The sequence below is a fragment of the Heterodontus francisci genome, chromosome 20, assembly GCF_036365525.1.
Source record: "Heterodontus francisci isolate sHetFra1 chromosome 20, sHetFra1.hap1, whole genome shotgun sequence".
NCBI classification, from domain to species: domain Eukaryota; kingdom Metazoa; phylum Chordata; class Chondrichthyes; order Heterodontiformes; family Heterodontidae; genus Heterodontus; species Heterodontus francisci.
In genome coordinates this window covers 77408225-77429071 of record NC_090390.1, presented here as the reverse complement: position 1 = coordinate 77429071, position 20847 = coordinate 77408225, and the positions used below count along the sequence as shown (strand labels likewise).

At 41.1% G+C, this 20847-nt stretch overlaps 1 protein-coding gene across 5 annotated transcripts in view; it reads right to left on the bottom strand.

Moving 5' to 3' along the window:
* Positions 1-20847, bottom strand: part of sufu (suppressor of fused homolog (Drosophila)) — a 225435-nt gene that overhangs the window by 68161 nt on the left and 136427 nt on the right. For 2 of the 5 annotated variants that reach the window (XM_068053060.1, XM_068053059.1), the window contains 3 exons: positions 11773-11911; positions 4581-4649; positions 3683-3871 (listed from right to left, as the gene is read on the bottom strand). In XM_068053060.1, coding sequence (XP_067909161.1) covers positions 3683-3871; positions 4581-4649; positions 11773-11911 — 397 coding nt within the window. Of the gene's footprint in view, positions 1-2759; positions 2860-3682; positions 3872-4580; positions 4650-11772; positions 11912-20847 lie in introns of all 5 variants that reach the window. The other 3 variants (XM_068053061.1, XM_068053063.1, XM_068053062.1) reach the window with 2 other exon arrangements.

Genomic DNA, 20847 nt, shown 5'->3' with positions numbered 1-20847 from the left:
TAATTAGGAGAGCCAAGAGGGGGCATGAAAAAACAGTGGCGGGCAAGATAAAGGAAAATCCCAAGGTGATTTATAAGTATATTAAGGGCAAGAGGATAACCAGGGAAAAAGTAGGGCCCATTAGGGACCAAAGCGGCAATCTGTGTGTGGAGCCAGAGGACATAGGTGAGGTTTTAAATGATTACTTTTCGTCCATGTTCACTACGGAGAAAGACGATGTAGGTGTAAAAATCAGGGAGGGGGATTGTGATATAATTGAACAAATCAGCATTGAAAGGGAGGAGGTATTAGCGGTTTTAGCGAGCTTAAAAGCGGATAAAGCCTCAGGCCCAAATGAGATGTATCCCAGACTGCTATGTGAGACAAGGGAGGAGATTGCAGGGCTCTGGCACAAATTTTCAAATCCTCTCTGGCTACAGGAGATGTGCCAGAGGACTGGAGGACAGCAAATGTGGTACCATTATTCAAGAAGGGTAGTAGGGATAAACCAGGTAATTACAGGCCAGTGAGTTGAACATCAGTGGTAGGGAAACTAATGGAAAAAATTCTGAGGGACATGATTTATCTCCACTTGGAGAGGCAGGGATTAATCAATGATAGTCAGCATGCCTTTGTCAGGGGGAGATCACGCCTAACAAATTTGACTGAATTTTTCAAGGAGGTGACTAGGTGTGTAGATGAGGGTAAAGCAGTTGATGTAGTCTACATGCACTTCATTAAGGCTTTTGATAAGGTCCCGCATGGGAGACTGGTCAAGAAGGTAAGAGCCCATGGGATCCAGGGCAATTTGACAAATTGGATCCAAAATTGGCTTAGTGGCAGGCGGCAGAGGGTGATGGTCGAGGGTTGTTTTTGTGATTGGAAGCCTATGACCAGTGGTGTACCACAGGGATCGGTGCTGGGACCCTTGCAGTTTGCAGTGTACATTAATGATTTAGACGTGAATAGGTATGATCAGTAAGTTGGCAGATGACACAAAAATTGGTAGTGTCGTAAATAGTGTGGAGGAAAGCCTTACGGGATGATATAGATGGGCTGGTAAGATGGGCAGAGCAGTGGCAAATGGAATTTAATCCTGAGAAGTGTGAGGTGATGCATTTTGGGAGGACTAACAAGGCAACGGAATATACAATGGATGGTAGGACCATACGAAGTACAGAGGGTCAGAGAGGCCTTGGTGTACTTGCCCATTGATCACTGAAGGCAGCAGCACAGGTAGATAAGGTGGTTAGGAAGGCTTATGGGATACTTGCCTTTATTAGTAAAAGAGCAGGGAGGTTATGATGGAGCTGTATAAAATTCTAGTTAGGCCACAGCTGGAGTACTGTGTACAGTTCTGGGCACCACACTATAGGGAGGATGTGATTGCACCGGAGAGGGTGCAGAGGAGATTCACCAGGATGTTGCCTGGGCTGGAGAATTTCAGCTATGAAGAGAGACTGGATAGGCTGGGGTTGTTTTCCTTGGAGCAGAGAAGGCTGAGGGGGGACATGATTGAGGTATACAGAATTATGAGGGGCGTAGAAAGGAAGAAACTTTTCCCCTTAGCGGAGGTGTCAATAACCAGAGGACATAGATTTAAGGTAAGGGGCAGGAGGTTTAGAGGGGATTTGAGGAAACATTTTTTCACCCAAAGGGTGGTTGAAATCTGGAACACATTGCCTGACTGCTTGGTACAGGCAGGAACCCTCAACATTTAAATAGTATTTAGATGAGCACTTGAAACGCCATAGCATACAAGGCTATGGGCCAAGTGCTGGAAAATGGGATTAGAATAGATAGGTGCTCGATGGCCAGCACAGACACAATGGGCCGAAGGCCCTGTTTCTGTGCTGTATAACGCTATGACATCCAATTATCTTCTGCCTTATAACCCAATTTCACCTGAAGACTACAATTGATTGTGACTCCCCATGTGCAACACCACGGAAAATCAATTAATATATATAAAAACATTTCTGTAATACAAAACTATTTCAGATGATCAGAGAAGAGAAAATTTAACAGGCCCCTTTTTCCAGTCTTCTGATCATTTAACTGGTTCAATATCATACTGACGGACAGAAAACCACAAACCTTGCAATAATATGAAAGTGAAGCAATTTTTGATGTAGATCTTACTTTTGTTTCCAATTATAAATATGGCTCACTTATAATACCAGAAAAACAGACATATTACTATAATAAATTTTAAGCTAATGCCTTTTTGGTGAATTTTGCAATCACAATAAGGGAGGTCAGTCATTGCTGGAAAATGGATCATTTTCTTATTTCTGGCATAACAATATTAAACACTCATAGCTCAGCTATACAATAAAGATTATTCTACTCTACCCAAGAAGTATACTTTTAACAAATCCAGTTTCCACACTAACTTACTGAAACCTCTTGATTGAGATTGCCAATAAATACTAGTGCTGTGTTGTGGGACCATTTTACAGCTAAAGAACAGCTAACATTTTACCCCATGAATCTGGATTGATTTGAACCAAGAATCCAGAAATGAAAGGCCAGTGTTTAACTCACTGCATCATCTAATTTCCCTAAAGTTGCATTTTAAAATACTGCTTTTAGACACCAAGCGCAAATGTCTACTATTATTTAGAGCTATTAAAAAATCCTCAATTTGACCCACTTAAAGCCTATTACATTTCTAACTTTTCCTAGTTCTGATGAAGAGTCATCAACTTGAAATATTGGCTGGGATTTTTCCTTCGGTGGACGGGAGCCGTACCCCGACTGAAAAGGCGATGGCAAACCTGCTTTCGTCTGGCCTGGGGATCCGACTGCATTTTGCGGTTCTCCAGCCTATAACTGTTCTGAGGCAGGACTTCCACCCATCTGAGGCACCTTCCTGCTCTTTGGGGAGGCATAAAATTCCAGCCATTAACTCTGTTTTTCTCTCCACTGGCGCGGCCAGAGCCGCTGAGTATTTCTAGCATTTTCCGTTTTAATTTCTGATTTCCAGCATCCACAGTATTTTGCTTTTGTTTTGTGTTTGAGTTTTCTTCCCTAAATTACTCCTTACATGAAAATTTTTACTACCCCAATGTAATATTTTATTTGCAGTTGTAAACACCACACAGACCAAATTCAGTTCCTATACATAAATTTTTATTTTTTATTTATTTAGAGATACAGCACCGAAACAGGCCCTTCGGCCCACCGAGTCTGTGCCGACCAAGAACCACCCATTAATACTAACCCTACAGTAATCCCATATTCCCTACCACCTACATACACTAGGGGCAATTTACAATGGCCAATTTACCTATCACCTGCAAGTCTTTGGCTGTGGGAGGAAACCGCAGCACCCGGCAGAAACCCACGCAGTCACAGGGAGAACTTGCAAACTGCGCACAGGCAGTACCCAGAATCGAACCCGGGTCCCTGGAGCTGTGAGGCTGCGGTGCTAACCACTGCGCCACTGTGCCACCCTTTGCAGTTTAAAGGAAGAAAATCTTCATAAAACAAAGATTTTAAAAAATGTTCAAGTCTTGTTTATTTAGCTTTAGTTCTAATATTGACTGACCGTGGTGCAAATGAAAGCAGAGTTCAGGTGACCAAAAAATATTGCAATTGTAAGCAAAAATGCCTTCTTGGATTGAGCTACTCATTTATACATACTATACAAACAGTATTCCAAAACAGCAATACGTTAAACAACCAAAATGGAACATACCAGCCTGGATTTTGCTGTGGTAATGACAGTGCAACTGTCAGCATCCATTGTCATTGCTCCACTGGAACTGACAACATCTTCAGGAGTCTGCACATGTGCAGAATAATATGGAAATCTAGAAGTTGCTGTCAGTGATTCTACGCTCCACCAGATGGTGCACTGTTGAGAATCCCCCACAGAGTGCAATCCCTAAGCAATCAGTGAATTGATGAAAACTTCCACTTTTATGCTGGAATATCACCATAAAAACCCTTGAAAATGTTACACTTTGTTGTATGAGGTATAACTGTTTTTAATGCATACTAAGTTCACGATTACTGCTAAACACCCTCACTAGCCCTGAAAAGCTGATTATATATTTGTAGGTCAAATTTCTCCACTGTGGTAAAAATTTCCACATATTAAAAAAATAATTTTTTAAAGTCCATGACAGTTTAAGCTGCTATCTTAATCCAATCATAATCATTTATTCGTTATCAGAAAATTTAAATAAAATGAAGGATAAATCAGTACTTGTAACTGTAGGGATTGAATGTGATTCGCTGCTTACCCGGCTTGCTGACATCACTGCTGCTGGTTGTCTGGAGATTGCCTTGACTTGGCACCAGATACAAATTGCCATTGCAATAGGGCAAGTCTACACCACAGAGACAGCTAGATCTTTGGGGGCAGCTTACTTCGAGGTCAGCCGCTAGTGTTGTTTCTTTACTGCCGATCACAAAATCCAGCCAATATATGTTAACATAATGCTGAACCTGGGTGTCACATTGCAAAAATTCCTATGCTACAAATTGGGCCTTCATCTCACTCATACATCTCTCGCTCTCTCTATGCACATAGAATACATCTGAAGAACAAGCTTCTCTGAATTCCTGTTAACTTTTTTGAGAAATCTTACTTCTTCTGGAGAGGTCAGGTCTTCTAAATCCTCTAGCATTTTTTCCACAAACTCTTCATTCAGCAGAATCTGAAGATGGTTTAAAAAATATTTAAGGTGCATAGGTATTACAGTATTTATCATTTTAGGATTTTATTCCACACTACTAATCATACTACTGTGCACTGAGCAAGCTTATGGAATGGGTATCACCACACCTGTAAAATTGTCAGGGGAGATGTTTCTCTGCTCTTTACAATTAAGCCATTATTAATATCCTTCAAGCCAGGAAAACATCTCAGCACTACAAGAATGTTATGACTGAGGTGACATGGAGATCTTCTAGACTCATTCTCTAAAATGGCAATGATTCTCTTTTAAGGTTTGTCAGTAGTTCTTGACCTCGCTGCATATCCAATTTTTCCACCAAGCTAATGAAGTCTACTAGTACTTTCAGTTCTTGGAAGTTCTTAGAGTTTCAAGAACAAATGTATACATTTTAATTTTAGCAGTACAAGGGGGTTCCCCAGCATAATGAAACCCTTTGCAAAACTTGCCACCTCAATTTTATTTCTTCAGCATCACCAAGTGTTTGGATTTTCCCCAAAGGAAAATTTCTAAAGGACCCACTTCACAAATTAATTGAAAACTGGTTTCTATATATAGTAACAATTTAATGAACATCAACATCTTCAGGGCATAAAATTTACCCAAGTCTATTTATGTTATTTATTACTATCTCTTTCAACGTATGGCAATCTTAACGTTCCAACATACTTCGGCAAAAGATGCTCATTGTGAACCCACCTTCCACAGTTATCCTGCTTATATCTAAATCAATAAAAATTAAATGGTTAAAACAAAGATACACAAAAGCTAACCTAAAATAATCAAAGGAGTGTTAAAGCATTCAAACTCTACGATTGGAATTCTTCCTGCATACTCTTTTTGGCAACTAAACACAATAATACAGTAGGGACTTCAAGTAAATCCCTCAATCTAAGTTACCATTCGTAAATTGTTTTTGCCTTTACATTCAGACAGTGATACCCCTTTAAATCCCAAATCAATACCATTGATTTGGCAAGTTTACAATATACCTGGCTTTCTAAATAGATTGTTTCATGATGTAATGGATTGGATCTCAGGCAGTTGCCCTCCCATTATTTTGTTCAATTTAGGACCTTATCCAATGGAATAGTTTATATGCAGTGTGTGCAACAACTCTGGCAACAGAGCCAAAACTGGACATTATTCTGCACTGACCCAATCATTTGACATTGCATTTGTAAACTAACCAATATGCTCATGTGATCAACATTGCACATCAAGATATTAGCCATTCCAAACCTGAATACTACAGCATAATTTTTACCATAATGAACACAAACACATATTTGCTCAAGGTGAGGGCTGTTTTCACTTATAAAAAGGTCTGAAAAATCATCAAATGCAAAAAGATATTTTTATCCATCATTTTTATTTCAAGAGCTGGTGTAAAAGCTGCAATTTCCAGTCTATTTTTAATGCCTGCAACAGCAAGTTATTCACTGGAAGCAAATGTTCTGCATAAAAAAAATCCATTTGCTTTAACAGGAGCCATTTGAGCAGAGATATGACATCGGCTGATGCAAAATCTGGGTCATTAGTTAGTTGGACTTCAGAATGATGAAACCTTTTTTAAAATATCTGTTTCAGACACATAACTGGCAAAATGAGCAGACACAAGGTAGATGCAATTTACTGTGGGTAAGTGTGAAGTTTCACATTTTGAAAGAAATACACGGACAGGCAGTATAATCTCAATGGCACTATTTTGAAGGGGCGCAAGAGCAGACGGACCCTGGGCGGATATTCACAAATCCTTGAAGGTGGCAAGACAATTGATAAGGCAGTAAGAAAGCAGATGGGATACTTGGCTTTGTAAATGGGGGCATTGAATACAAAAACAAGGAAGTCATGATAAACCTTTAACAAATCGCTGGTCAGGCCTCAGATGGGAGTGTTGTATACAATTCTGGGCACCACACTTTAAGGAAGATGTCAAGGCCCTGGAGGGGATTCAGAGGATATTTACCAGGAGGTTACCAAGGATGAGGGAGTTCAGTTATGTGAAGAGACTGGAGAAGCTGGGTTTGTTTTCCTTAGAACATTTAAGGTTAAAGGGAGACCAAATAGAGGTATTCAAAACGATGAAGGATTTTGATAGTTTTGCCCTACTTGCTCTATTGTCAGTAACCAGAAGTGATAGATTTAAAATAACTGACAGAAGTACAAGAAGAAAAATGAGAAATTACTTCACGCAGAAGTTTGCTAAGATCTGGAGCGCACTACCTGAAAGTGTGGTGGAATCAGATTCCATAGTAACTTTCACAAGGCAATTGCATATATACTTGAAGAGGACTAATTTTCAGGTTATGGGGAAAAAGTTGGGATGTGGGACTAAATTGGAATGTCTTTCACAGACTAGCACATGCACAACAGGCGAATGGCCTTCTTCTGTGCTGCAAGTTTCGATGCCTTTAACTAGAGTTTACAGCAACCGTGTATAAAAAATCCAAAGTACTAGACAACAAATGCCTCAAATGTGGAATAAATTCCTTGACATTTAGATAGTTTCTGCCATTATATAGCACCATTTCCAGCTAAGGGATTTAGCACAAGGAACCTGATCCCAGGAATCTCATTTGCTCTTGAACCAACCTTTATGTAAACAAATAGCCCAAAGGGGATTTTCCCAATTTTTCCTCTCTGCCCATGGATAATGTGTGTACTCTACTTGTCCCCTTCCTTGTAGATTGTTACAGTATCTGTCTCAAATGTAACCCCAGTATTTAAGAAGGGAGCGAGAGAAAATGGAGAACTACAGACCTGTTAGTTTGACATCATTAGTAGGGAAAATGTTGGAATCCATTATAAAGGATGAGATAACTGGACACTCTGAAAATAGTGATATGATTGGGCAGAGTCGAAATGGATTTGTGAAAGGGAAATCATGTTTGACAAACCTGTTGCAGTTTTTTGATCATGTTACTTATAGCATAGATAAAGCAGAACCAGTGGATGTGGTGCATCTGGATTTTCAGAAGGCTTTTGATGAGGTCCCACACAGGAGGTTAGTGAACAAAATTACAGCACATGTAATTGGGGGTAATATACTGCAATGAATTGAGAATTGGTTAACAGACAGAAAGCAGAGAGTAGGAATAAATGGGTCATTCTCAGGATGGCAGACTGTTACTAGTGGGATACTGCAAAGATCAGTGCTTGGGCCACAGCTGTTTACAATCTATATTAAAGCCTGGCTACCCGACCTGAATTCGACAAGACCCAACTACATGTGTCGGGCTCGGGTCGAAATTCCGAGTCCAGCATTCGGGCTCAGGTCAGGTCGGGCTGGGCTGGGCACTGCTTCTGGGAAGTCACAGGATCAGGCTTACCCATGATTCCCCACAACTCCAGCTGCAGGAACAGTCTGCTGTCGGAACAGATGAAGGAGATTTGTGTCAGGTCGGGTGCAAAAAAAAATTAAAGGGCTTAGGCTCGGGTCGGGTTCAGGTTGACTGTGGTTGGGTCGGGCTTTAATTTTATACCCGAGCCAGGCTTTAATCTATATAAATGATTTGGATGTGGGGACCAATTGTAATATTTCCAAATTTGCTGATGACACAAAGCTAGGAGGGAATGTAAGTTGCAAGGAGGCTTCATGGGGATCTGGACAGGCTAGGTGAATGGGCAAGAACATGGCAGATGGAACATAATGTGAATAAGTGTGAAGTGATCCACTTTGGCGGAGAGGTTGGGAAGCGTTGACATCCAAAGAGACCTGGGTGTCCTCGTTCATAAGTCACTAAAAGCTAGTATGCAGGTGCAGCAAGCAATTAAGAAGGCAAATGGTATGTTGGCCTTCATTGCAAGGGTATTTGGGTACATAAGTAAAGATGTATTGCTTCAATTGTATAAAGTCTCGGTGAGACCACACCTGGAGTACTGTGTACAGTTTTGGTCTCCTTATCTAAGGAAGGATATACTTGCCATAGAGGGAGTGCAACGGAGGTTCACCAGACTAATCCCAGGCATGGCGGGATTGTCTTATGAGGACAGATTGCAGAAACTGGGCCTGTATTCTCTAGAGTTTTCAAGAATGAGAGGTGATCTCATCGAAACGTACAAAATTCTTATGGGGCGTGACAGGGTAGATGTGGATAGGATGTTTCCTCTGGCTGGTGAGTCTAGAAGGGGACATAGTCTCAGAATAAGGGGCAGGCCATTTAAGACTGAGATAAGGAGGAATTTCTTTATTCAGAGGGTGGTGAATCTGTGGAATTCTCTACCTGTGGAAGCTCAATCATTGAGCATGTTCAAAACAGAAATCGATAGATTTCTGGATACTAATGACATCAAGGGATATGGGGATAGTGGAGAAAAGTAGATCAGCCATGATCTCTTTGAATAGCGGAGTAGGTTCGATGTACCGAATGGCCTACTCCTGCTCCTATTTCCTATGATCCTATGAATAGCCATTTGTGATAAAACATACCAGGTTCTAAAAACCTGCAATAAAAACATGGGGAGAGCTTTTTTTCGCGCAGCAAATTATGATGCTTTGGAATTCATTATCTGAAAAGGTGGTGGAAGCAGATTCAATACTAACTTTCAAAACTGTATTGGGCATATACTTGAAAAGGAGAAATCTGCAGGGCTTGTTGGTACAGCAGGGGTATGGGACCAATTGGATAGCTTTTAAAGAGCAGGCAGAGTCATGATAGGTCGAATGGCCTCCTCTGTGCTGTGTAATTCTTTAGGTCTGTGTAGGCATACTTTTCCAGAGCTTTATCATTTCAGGGAGAGGGCAAACCTGATAGCCTACTCAACATTACGTTAGAAGGTAGCCTAGGAGCTGGGCACCAACCCATCCTTTCAGCTGCTGGAGCTGCATGACTAGCAATGAAAAAACAAATCAATAATATAGTTGAGAAAGTTACATATCTTCAAGGAAAGATATAACTTTGGAAAACAACATTTTACACTATGAGTAAAGTTGCTGTACAGGTGACACATTAGTTGTCCCATTGGCCTAGTGGTTAAAAGGCACTGCCTGCAAAAGCACGAAGTCAGAAAATTCCAGTTTCATGCAGTGCAAGTTAAACTCAGTTGGAAAAGCAGTTGGGTGTTACAGCTAGGGTTTCTAATAGAGTGGGGCAGCAAAGAGAGAGAGAGATTGGGGACAGTCACCATCCACTGAAACTAAAGGCAAATCTGGATGGGTGAATGTCAGAGGAGAATGGGATTGGGCAACAGCAGGAACGGATTAGGCAATGCTTTCCACAGAAAAATAGTTTAGTAATGTTCACTGTCTAGACTGTCAAGAAGAACAGGTGTGGTACAGGCACCTATGAAACCAATTCTCAGCTTGAGTCATTGCCACATTGATAAAACATATCATGTATAGTAACTCCACGAAAAAAACCCGAAAAAAATTAAAACTAAATTAATTATTTGAGAGGCATCTTTCTCAGCTGTTAGCAGAATTGTGTGATTATAAGCGATTAGCATGTAATTAAGGTGTAATATCCTATTTTTGTACAGGTAAAAGCATCTGTCTGTAGGTATTAATAGATTTATAAAACTAGAAAACAGCGGATGCAAATTTAACTAGAGAGCAGTAACTTTTCACACATACGACATTGTCTTAATTTACAGTTTTACAATACATGTTTTATAATGTTTCATGTACAGAAAGAGCATTTTGCAACGGGAGGAAAAATAAACAAGCAGCAAGAAAAAAAAAGAGTAAATAGGTTAGGACGGGGTGGGTGGGGCAAAAGCCTAGATGAACAGAAAAGTTTTGATGAAGCTCAAGAAAGAAAAATAAATCATTTGTACAGCACATTATATCCTTAGGGTGACCCAATCTACATTAAAAGCAGTGAATTGCTTCTGAAATGCAATCAGTTACATAGACAAACAGAGTAGCATATTTTGGGCACAGCAAGATCCCACTTACAGCAAAATAATTAGTCACCGGATAATTTGTTTTTGATTGTGATAGTTGATGGAGGAATGGCAGACACATCATGGGAGACCTTCTGGTCTTCAAGAATCGCCATGGGATCACATATTTCGACCCCAAGTAGGCAGATAGGGGTCTCAGTTTAATGTGTCATTTGAAAGATGACACTTTTACATTTTTTAATTTAAGTTTGACATTACAGTTTTGTAAAGGGGAGGGGATGATAACACAAGAGATTGAAGACATTGGTTAGACTGTAAAATAAAGATTTACTAGAATGACAACTGAATTAAAAAATTATGGGGTTTTTTTCTGAATAGAGAAGGGTGGATGAAATCTAAACGGAAATTTTCATCATAAAATATTTTTGAGACGATAAATTGCGGGGATTGCTTCCACCAGGTGCCAACTTAGTACCATGGGGGCATAGACTATCACGAGAAGAATGAAGGGGTGGTCAGAAAAAAACTCATTATGATTTTTAGACATGGAATGTTTTGCCACAAGTACCCATTGAGGCAGATATCAATTCAAAAGGGAATTCAATATGTATTTGAAAAGGAAAAATATAGAATAGAGGGAAAGAGCATTACAACAGATTATTAGCAGTGGCACAGCTGCGATGGCCTGAATGGCTTCTTTCTGTGCTGCAATTTCTAATGATAAGAATTGCTTAGAATCATGCAACACATCAATTTTCATTTTTTAAAAAAAGGAAATCAACAAGCTTCTACAAATGCATTCATAATGTTTTGCTGTACCATAGAACTGTGAAGATAGGATTTGTGAAGATTGACTTTTGTCATTAAACATTGCTGTTTGTTTGCTAAAAGGTACCACTTCCTTTAATTGAGCAGTTTGAAGTAAGTTGCCCACTAAAATGTTACTACAGCATTTTGGTGTAAGGGGAACATAGATAAGAACAGATTTTAGAATGTACCTTTAAAAGAAAACACAACAAATCACTCCAGAAAACTTTTGATGTGAGTCTTTAAGGTTTTAATTCTATAATTAAGATTCTTAACTTGAACATTCTTCATTAATATGCTTGAGTAGACACAATTAAGAATACTGATAGTTGGTTACCTTTTCAAAGAGAAATAAATTGACCGCTTTAGTTCTACTTACATGCTAGCAACTGGTAAGTCATTTGCCCATACTGAGCAAATTGAAGACAAAACAATAAAAGCAGATGCCCACCTGTAGCCATGGACCATGAGCTGCATATGGGTGTTCTTCCGTAGCAAATGCTCCTTCAACTCCAGTAGAAACAAACGTGATTGCCGTATCTCCTGTGATGCTTTTGTAAGTAAAGTGCCTTCCATGTAACAATCTACCTCTAAAAGAACAAGCACATTTCTTCAACATCATCGTCTCCCTTTACATTTAGTTCTTCAGTTCAAACAATTGCTGAGCACAAACATACTGACCTGTTTTCCTCAGGATTGGAAAACAAATCTCTGTATTTAATACTTTAAGTGCTGTGGATGAACTGTTTGCCCTTGGGAGCCAAAGACAAATGCACAGATTGGCAGATCTTTCTGATTATTACTAGGTCAACCTTTACATTAAAGGCCAATTTACATCCAATAAAAATAATTTTTTTTGCTTCCATCTCCAAGCATGGATGGGAGCTAGAAGTAAACCAAGGAGTAAAATGATTGAACATTTTTCTTCCCGGGGTGGGGAAAGCTTTATTAGGTAAAGTAAAACTAAAAATTAAAAAGAACAGGTGGAAGAACTGGATGTCATGGCAAACATCAATAAAGTGTTTAATTTAAAATAAAACTTCGTTTGCATTTTTTACTACTGCATTATGAGTAGCTTTATTACTGCATGGTACTAGATCTTTCAGCAACACAGTACAGTGAGCTGAGAAACTACAGAACAGTTAACCTAAGCGTACCAACAGTCTAAGGGTTAAAGCAGTTTGTTTGAACCTTTTTTTTTTAAATAAACAGGAGTTACATTACTCTTTCCAGATAGGATGGAATTCAACAACTTAAAACCGAATACTATTTATTACAGAGCATACACAGCTATTAAAATTCTAACTATTTTGGGAAAAAGCAGAGCAGCACAATGACTTGGGTCAATGGAAATCCAGAAGAGTAGAACTTTCATGGATTGTGTATGTATACAAGTATAATGCAAATCCGATTAAAATACAGTGAAGCAAGACTGTGCTACGCAATTTCAAACGCTATATCAAACTGTTAACACCTTTGTTAAAATAGGGGAGAAACTAATCTCACAAAGCATTCTTAAATTAACTGGCATGATTTCAATCCTTATTAGTCTTAGATTTTCAAAATGAAATCTGGATCAAAAATCAAGCCCATCTCTTTGCAATTCTGTCTAATTACCTTAACTATCTTATTGCCCCTCTCCTCTCCAAATGATAGAAATAAAAATTAAAATGGCCATCTAGCAATTACCAGCCAATTGTATTAACAGATTTTTCAAAAAAAATGTTTTGCACCACTGTCATTAATATTCTGTAAAAAATAGCAGCCAGATCAACAAAGCATCTTTCGATCCATTATGCAACAGGAAGTGCCAAGATTAATTAAAAGGAATCTTTATTGCTTCACTGAAAGATAGAATGCACGTTAGTGTGCTTCATGAAGTCGTGCATTCGTCTAATCACTATCTTGTAAATAAAAGAAAATGGGAAATGCTAGAAATGCACAGCCAGTCAATTAGCAATGAAAGGAGAAAGAACAGTTAATGTGTTGGGAGCTTGGAGAAAGGATCACATAACTGAAACATTAATCCCTGTCAGATGCTGATCTGCTGTGCATTTCCAGTGTTTGAGCTTCATCTTTTCCACCTATGCCTTGTAAATGCCATTTTCTTTCCCTTTAATGTTGCTGGACTGTCCCCATGCAACCTACCTTGTCTGAGTTGAAGTAACAGATTGGAAAGTCTTTACTAAGTCACTTCACAAATAGTTATCAGTATTGCTGAAAATAGAGACATGTTGTCAAAGCTTTTTGTCTTGCACTCATCAGGACAATCTGCAAGAATACCAATGCAAGGGATAACAACAACTTTATACTGTATGAGAAGAGAGTGCTGATTGATTGGCAAGGGAACTCTGATTGGTAGAGGCGTTGCCATGGGGAACACAACAATTTATGGTGACTAACAGTTAACTGCCAAGCTTTGTTTGAAATTTAAACCAGGTAGCTTGACTCTGATTTGTCAAGGTATTGCCATGAAGAATGAACCAGCAAATGGCTGTCACTTATTTTGTTCAGCTGAAACAAGCACAATGTTTGTACATGTTCTTTATTTCTGCAAAGAATAGGGCCCTGTGTATTAATATATGTAGCTTCCAGTATGTGCGAATGCGCCACACTGCGAGCCCGACTGACAATCTTAAATTGGTTGTCATCGTAATTCTTAGCACACTGAGGATTATTTAGCAAGTGTTGTCCAATCGCGGAATCACATTTAATGTTGGACACTGTGTTTTGAGTTTTGCAAGCATGGGCTCGTTGGGTACGGCCTGTGACTTGCCCATTGCGAACAGCGGAAGGGACATGTTGTTTGATACGATCCACCAGTCTCTGGGACGTACGGCCTATATACCTAACACCACATTGGCATTGAAATTCATATACCACAATCCTCATTTGTGTGACAGGCAGGACATCTTTTTTGCTTTTTAAAAAATTTGTTCATGGGATGTGGGTGTCACTGGTGAGGCCAGCATTTATTGCCCATCACTAATTGCCCTTGAGAAGGTGGTGGTGAGCTGCCTTCTTGAAATGCTCCAGTCCATGTGGGGTAGGTACACCAACAGTGCTGTTAGGAAGGGAGTTCCAGGGTTTTGACCCAGCGACAGTGAAGGAACAATGATATAGTTCCAAGTCAGGATGGTGTGTGGCTTGGAGGGGAACTTACAGATGGTAGTGTTCCCATGCATCTGCTGCCCTTGTCCTTCTAGGTGGTAGAGGTTGTGGGCTTGGAAGGCGCTGTCCAAGGAGCCTTGATGTGTTGGAGTGGCGAGTGCAAATACCCAGTCTACCTCAAATTACCCTGGAAGGGTAATGTAGCCCAAAAATGGAGCAACAGGTTAAGCTAGCTGTTTCATGCTGCTGCTATGCAGTAGCAACACGTGTGGTGTTCAATACTAACAGGATGCTGCCATCAAGCCAAAAAGACGTTCTGCCTATCACACAAATAAGTAATGTGATATATGAATTTCAATGCCAGTCTGATGCTAGTTATGTAGGCCATATGTTCCAAAGACTGGCAGATCGCATTGGGATGGAAACCCCACCTGCCAAGAACGATGCATATTAATTTAGTCATTTAGAAAGTCAAAACGCAATCCATCAGAGTCAGCATGGTTTTATGAAGGGTAAATCGTGTTTGACTGATTTGCTAGAGGTTTTCGAAGATGTAACAAGCAAAGTGGATAATGGGGATCCTGTAGATGTAGTATATCTGGACTTCCAGAAGGCATTTGATAAGGTGCCACACAAAAGGTTAATATGCAAGGCAAAATCACATGGGGTTAGGGGCAATTTATTAGCTTGGATAGAGGATTGGCTAACCAACAGAAAACAGAGTCGGGATAAATGGGTCCTTTTCTGGCTGGCAAGATGCAACTAGTGGGGTGCCACAAGGTTCGGTCCTCGGGCCCCAACTATTTACAATCTATATTAATGACTTGGATGCAGGGATAGAAGGTACTATAGCCAAATTTGCAGATGACACTAAAATAGGTGGGACAGTAAGTTGAAATAAAGAAATAAGAAATTTACCAATGGATATGGATAGGTTAGATGAATGGGTCAAAATTTGGCAGATGGAGTTTAACGTGGATAAGTGTGAGGTTATCCATTTTGGTCGGAAGAATAGAACGGCAAATTATCTAAATGGAGAGAAACTTCAGAGTACTTCGGTGCAGAGGGATCTGGGTGTCCTCGTGCATGTTTCGCTGAAAACTAGCATGCAGGTACAGCAGGTAATAAGGAAGGCTAATGGAATTTTGGCATTTATTGCCAAAGGAATAGAGTATAAAAGTAGGGAAGTGTTGCTGCAACTGTACAAGGCATTAGTGAGACTGCACCTGGAGTATTGAGTACAGTTTTGGTCCCCTTACTTGAGGAGGGATGTAGTTGCATTGGAGGCAGTTCAGAGGTGGATCACTGGATTGATTCCAGAGATGAGGGGTTTGTCTTATGAAGAGAGATTGTGCAGTTTAGGCCTTTACTCTGTGGAGTTTAGAAGAATGAGGGGAGATCTAATTGAGGTATATATGATGATTAAGGGGATTGACAAAGTAGACGTACAGAGGATGTTTCCTCCTGTGGGGCAATCTAGAACGAGAGGTCATAGTTTTAGGATAAGGGGTAGCAGATTTAAAACGGAGGTGAGGAGAAATTACTTCTCTCAAAGGGTCATGAGTCTGTGGAATTCACTATCCCAGAGTGCGGTGGATGCCAGGACATTGAGTAAATTTGAGGAGATAGACAGATTTTTAATTAGTAATGGGTTGAAGGGTTATGCAGAACGCGCAGGAAACTGGAGTTGAGGCTGAGATGAGATCAGCCACGATCGTATTAAATGGCAGAGCAGGCTAGAGGGGCTGAATTGCTCCTAGTTCCTATGTTCTTATGTTCACATGGAACATAAATTTTAATCTCTTACTGGACTAAAAACATGGCTGCACCTGCATTCTAAGAGACAGTTGCCTGGAGAAGTCAGTGGAACTGCTCCCTGATTCAATTAAGCAAATGGATTTTGATCAAAAGACATTAAGGGTGTGAAGGTCAGCATTCCAGCCCCCCTTCCTGAGGATGTCTACTAAGATCGAATGAATCCACAAAACTCGCCAGGCAGATTGCCCTGGAAAAAAGAGCTAGTCACATGACTGGCCTGCTGGCCCAGGTTTTGGTTTGAATTGTGTTCGCAGAACAGTTTGGGTCAGACTGCAATTTGAAGACAAAAGAGAAAGAAGGTTTCCCCCTGGCTTTCGCTCTGTCACGAAAAGCAGAGACAGCAACTGGATTTCAAGAAGACAGAAAACCATTGAAACAAGTTTGAAAGTGTGTACTGGGCCCCAACGAGACAGTAAGATTTAACTGCAACTAAAGACTTTACATCAAACTCAAAAGACAGTAAATGAATTCCAGCTATTGCTTCAAACCTTTCCCCTTGATTCTTTCTCCTTTTCTGTCTCTATCTGCGTGTGTGTTAATCGCATGATAGCGTGGTCGCGTCGTGTATTTTTAGTAATTTTAACCTAATTAGAGTTTTAAGGTTAATAAACTTACACCTTCCTTATTTAAATTTAAGAAAACCTGTCTGGTTGATTTCTTTGCAACTACAATTGGAGAGCAGCGAACAAGGATTCACTGAGGGAAAGCTAAAAACATGGTGTTTTAAAAACTAAACCCCGTTGCAGTCAAACAAGGAAAAGGCTTGGAGGGAACCCCGAGACCCCTTTCTCACCTGGTCATAACAGAAATTTGGGGGCTAGCGTCCAGATTCGACCCACAGACAAACAAGAAATTGGAAGTGGGAAGTCAAATTGATCCCAATCAAAAAGAGAAAAAATTTCAATACAGGTTTTCTTGTGGTTGTATGTGCTAGAAAACTAACATGTCTGCGACTGAAGCCAGTAACTCCCAAGCCAGGGTGAAGTAGCTTGGGATAAGTTAAAAGCACTGTCTATGGAAGAGTCAAGAAAAATGGCTGAGCAGTGTGGGATCACTGTCCATGCCAAGGCTAGAAAGTCTGAACTCCTAAGACTAGTGGCCAACCATTGTTCTCTCGAATCTGAAGAAGCAGAAAGAGGAAATTTGAATTAGAAGATGGGAAAGGGAAAGAGAAAGAGAGAGAGACAGGAGAAAGAAAAAAAAGAGAGAGAGAAAGCTAGACAGGAGAGAGAGAAAGAACCTTCCAGAAGGAATTCGAGGAGAGCTGAGGCGGCTTGAGTTAACTAGGGGACGACAGAGTATCCCCGGTGAAAGCATGGCCAAGATGGAGGATCGCAATCCAGGGCTGGGTACTGAATTGTTAAAATTTACTCAACTGATCCCAAAATTCAATGAGGGAGACCTGGAAGCATTTTTTGTATCTTCTGAAAAACTTGCAAGGCAGTTAAAGTGGCCAGCTGAGACTTGGACTCTGCTGTTACAATGCAAGTTAAAAGGAAAAGGTTTATTCCCTGTTGCCAGATGAGAGTTCAGCAAATTATGAACTGACAAAAAATGCTATCCTCGGGGCATATGAGCTAGTACCGGAAGCCTATCGCCAAAGGTTTAGAAGCCTCAAGAAGCAAGCTGATCAAACTTACTTGGAATTTGAGAGAAGTAAGCAGCTGGCTTTTGACCAGTGGCTGAGGGCTCTTAAAGTGCATCCCAGCTATGAAATTCTCAGAGAGGTAATTTTGCTCAAGGAATTTAAAAACTCTCTTCCACTCTCCATAAAGACACATGTAGAGGAAAAAAAAGTTCATAAAGCCAGGCAAGCTGCACTTCTGGCTGATGAGTTTGCTCTCATCTATAAGTTGGTTCCCAGGGGAAAAGCTTTCCTGGTCACCCTCACAAATCCGAGAAGGACAAAGGGTGGGAGGATGTTGGAAGCCCAAGCAGTCCTGGGAGAGAGAGAGAAAATCAGGAGACACAGGGGGCCCTTCTCCAGCCAAAAAAGGAAGGTGCTGTAAGTACTTCCATTGTAATAAAGCAGGTCATCTAATAGCTGACTGCTGGAAACTATAGGGAAAACCTGTAAGGTTAATCAGGGCACACCCGCTCAGTGGAGAAGGGATCCTGATGCAAAGCACAGCAAAACAAGCTGTGGCTTTAACTGCAGCCATTGTAAGACCCAGAAAGCATACGGCTGCGAGTACAGGAAAATTTAATAGGGTTGCTGAAGGCTATCAGGATTTTGTGTCTGAAGGAAGAGTAATGCCATACCCCTCGATTGGGGCAAGCAAGCCCATAGTAATCCTCAGGGACACAGGGGCCATTAGATCCCTTTTACTGGGAAAAGGCCTGACCTTTCCCCCAGAGAGTGCACTAAACACCAGAATGGTGGCGAATGGTATTGGAGGGAAAAGTATGCTTGTCCCTTACGTCGGGGTGTACTTGGAGTGCGACCTAGTTTTGGGATCGGTGACCGTAGGGATTGCCCCTAGTTTGCCTGCAGATGGGGTTGACCTGCTCCTAGGTAATGGATCTGGTGGGGCCAAAGGTGGTAGCTTCCCCAGTAGTGAAAGAGAGACCACAGGAGGGCAGAGAGATAGGGCAGCGGCAGGAGACAGTCCATTGCAGTTCCTCTGCTTGTGTAGTGAATTGGGCCATGATCAAACCAGCTCTCCCAGAGGAGACTGAATTAGCACTGTAGGCAGATGACCATGAGGTCTGTCTATCTGAGACTTTCTTTGGAAAGTTAGAAGACCCAGGGAATTAATTAAATGAGTCTTCACGAGCAGAGGCTCAGCGAGCTGACCCCAGTATTGAGGGAGAGTTAGCACAGGCTGCCCAGACTGAAATTGAAGAGGGAGTCCCTGACTGCTACTATTTAAAGAGGTACTGATGAGGAAGTGGAGTTCTCCTCACAGACCTCAGAGCAAGGAGTGGACAGTGGTTCACCAGTTAATGGTGCTGCAGAGGTACCAGAGAGAAATATCAAGAATGGCCCATGAGACTACAGTGGCTGTACATGTCGGTATATGAAAAACCAAAGCCCACATAAGACAGCAGTTTGACTGGCCAAAGCTCCACAAAGATGTGGTGGAGTACTGCAAGAGTTGCCACATATGTCAAGTTGAGAGGAAGCTCCAACCTACAATGAAATTTGCACCCCTAAGTCCTGTTTCGGCTTTTGGGAAATCCTCCAGCAGAGGGCTGGTAAATCGTACGGGAACCTGGCCAAGAACAAATGGGAACAGACAGGCACAGGGCTGGCAAAAAAAAGAGAGGAAAGGGGAAAAAGGGACAAAGAGGACAGGTTAACAGAGATCCAAGAGGATTCCCAGATGAAAACCCCTACTGTCCAGTCAGCCAACCCAGAATTGTTGGAAAACTTAAACCCCACATCCTCCTATGTAAATGCAGACACCAGAAGCACTCCAACAGAGTTGCTAACAGCATTTACAGGAACCACAGAGACAAAGAAAGTCCTCAAGAGGACAGAGAAACCATGATGGTCATGCCTCATCTAGTCGAAGTGCAATAGGGGAGTGTAGTAGAACCTGGACAAATACCTGCAAGCAGGAGTGTCCCAAAGGAGAACGGGAAGATTAGCAAAGAATCTACCCCACAGTCAGGAGAAAAGGGAACCAACCATCCCATAAGGTGAAAAGCCTATGCATGACTCATCAAAGCACTAAAAAAAAGTTCAGAATGGATCCACCCACCACTGGCTCTCATGGGCAGAACTCTAACCTAGGACTAATTAAATCTAACCCTCCCCCTGCAGACCTCAACAGGAACAAAGGCACCCTAGACAGTCATGGAAATGTGCAAACTGAAAAACTTCCCCAAAGATCACATGTTTATTGGGATGCCAAAAAGGGCAGTTTAAAGCAGCACTGCTACAAAGGAAAGACAAGCTGTAACAATTTTTAGGATTTCTGAATGAGAATTAATGAGAAAGATGCATGTGTGTTTTCCTGTACTTACTCTTCTCTCTAGTCTTTTTTAATGAAATGCTCTTCTAAAAAATTGCATTTCTTTCTGCTGGGTGTGGAGGTGTTATGGAAACCCCACCTGCCAAGAATGAGGCATATTAATTTCACCATATGGAACATAAATTTTAAACTCTTAGTGGACTAAAAACAAGGCTGCACCTGCATTCTAAGAGACAGTTGCCTGGAGATGTCAATGGAACTGTTCCCTGATTCAATTAAACAAATGGATTTTGATCAAAAGACATTGAGGGTGTGAAGGTCAGCAGTTCAGCCCCTCTACTGAGGACGTCTACTAAAATTGAAAGCATCCACAAAACTCGTCAGGCAGGTTGTCCCGAAAAACAAGAGTTAGTCACATGACTGGCCTGCTGGCCCAGGTTTTGGTTTGAATGGTGTTCGTAGAACAGTTTGGGTCAGATGGCAGTTTGAGGACAAAAGAGAAGGATGGTCTCTCCCTGGCTCGCTCTCTGTCACGAAAAGCAGAGACTGCAACTGAATTTCAAGACGACAGAAAACCATCGAAACAAGTTTGAAAGTGTGTACTGAGCCCCAACGAGACAGCAAGATTTAACTAGGCAGCACAGTGGCGCCGTGGTTAGCACCGCAGCCTCACAGCT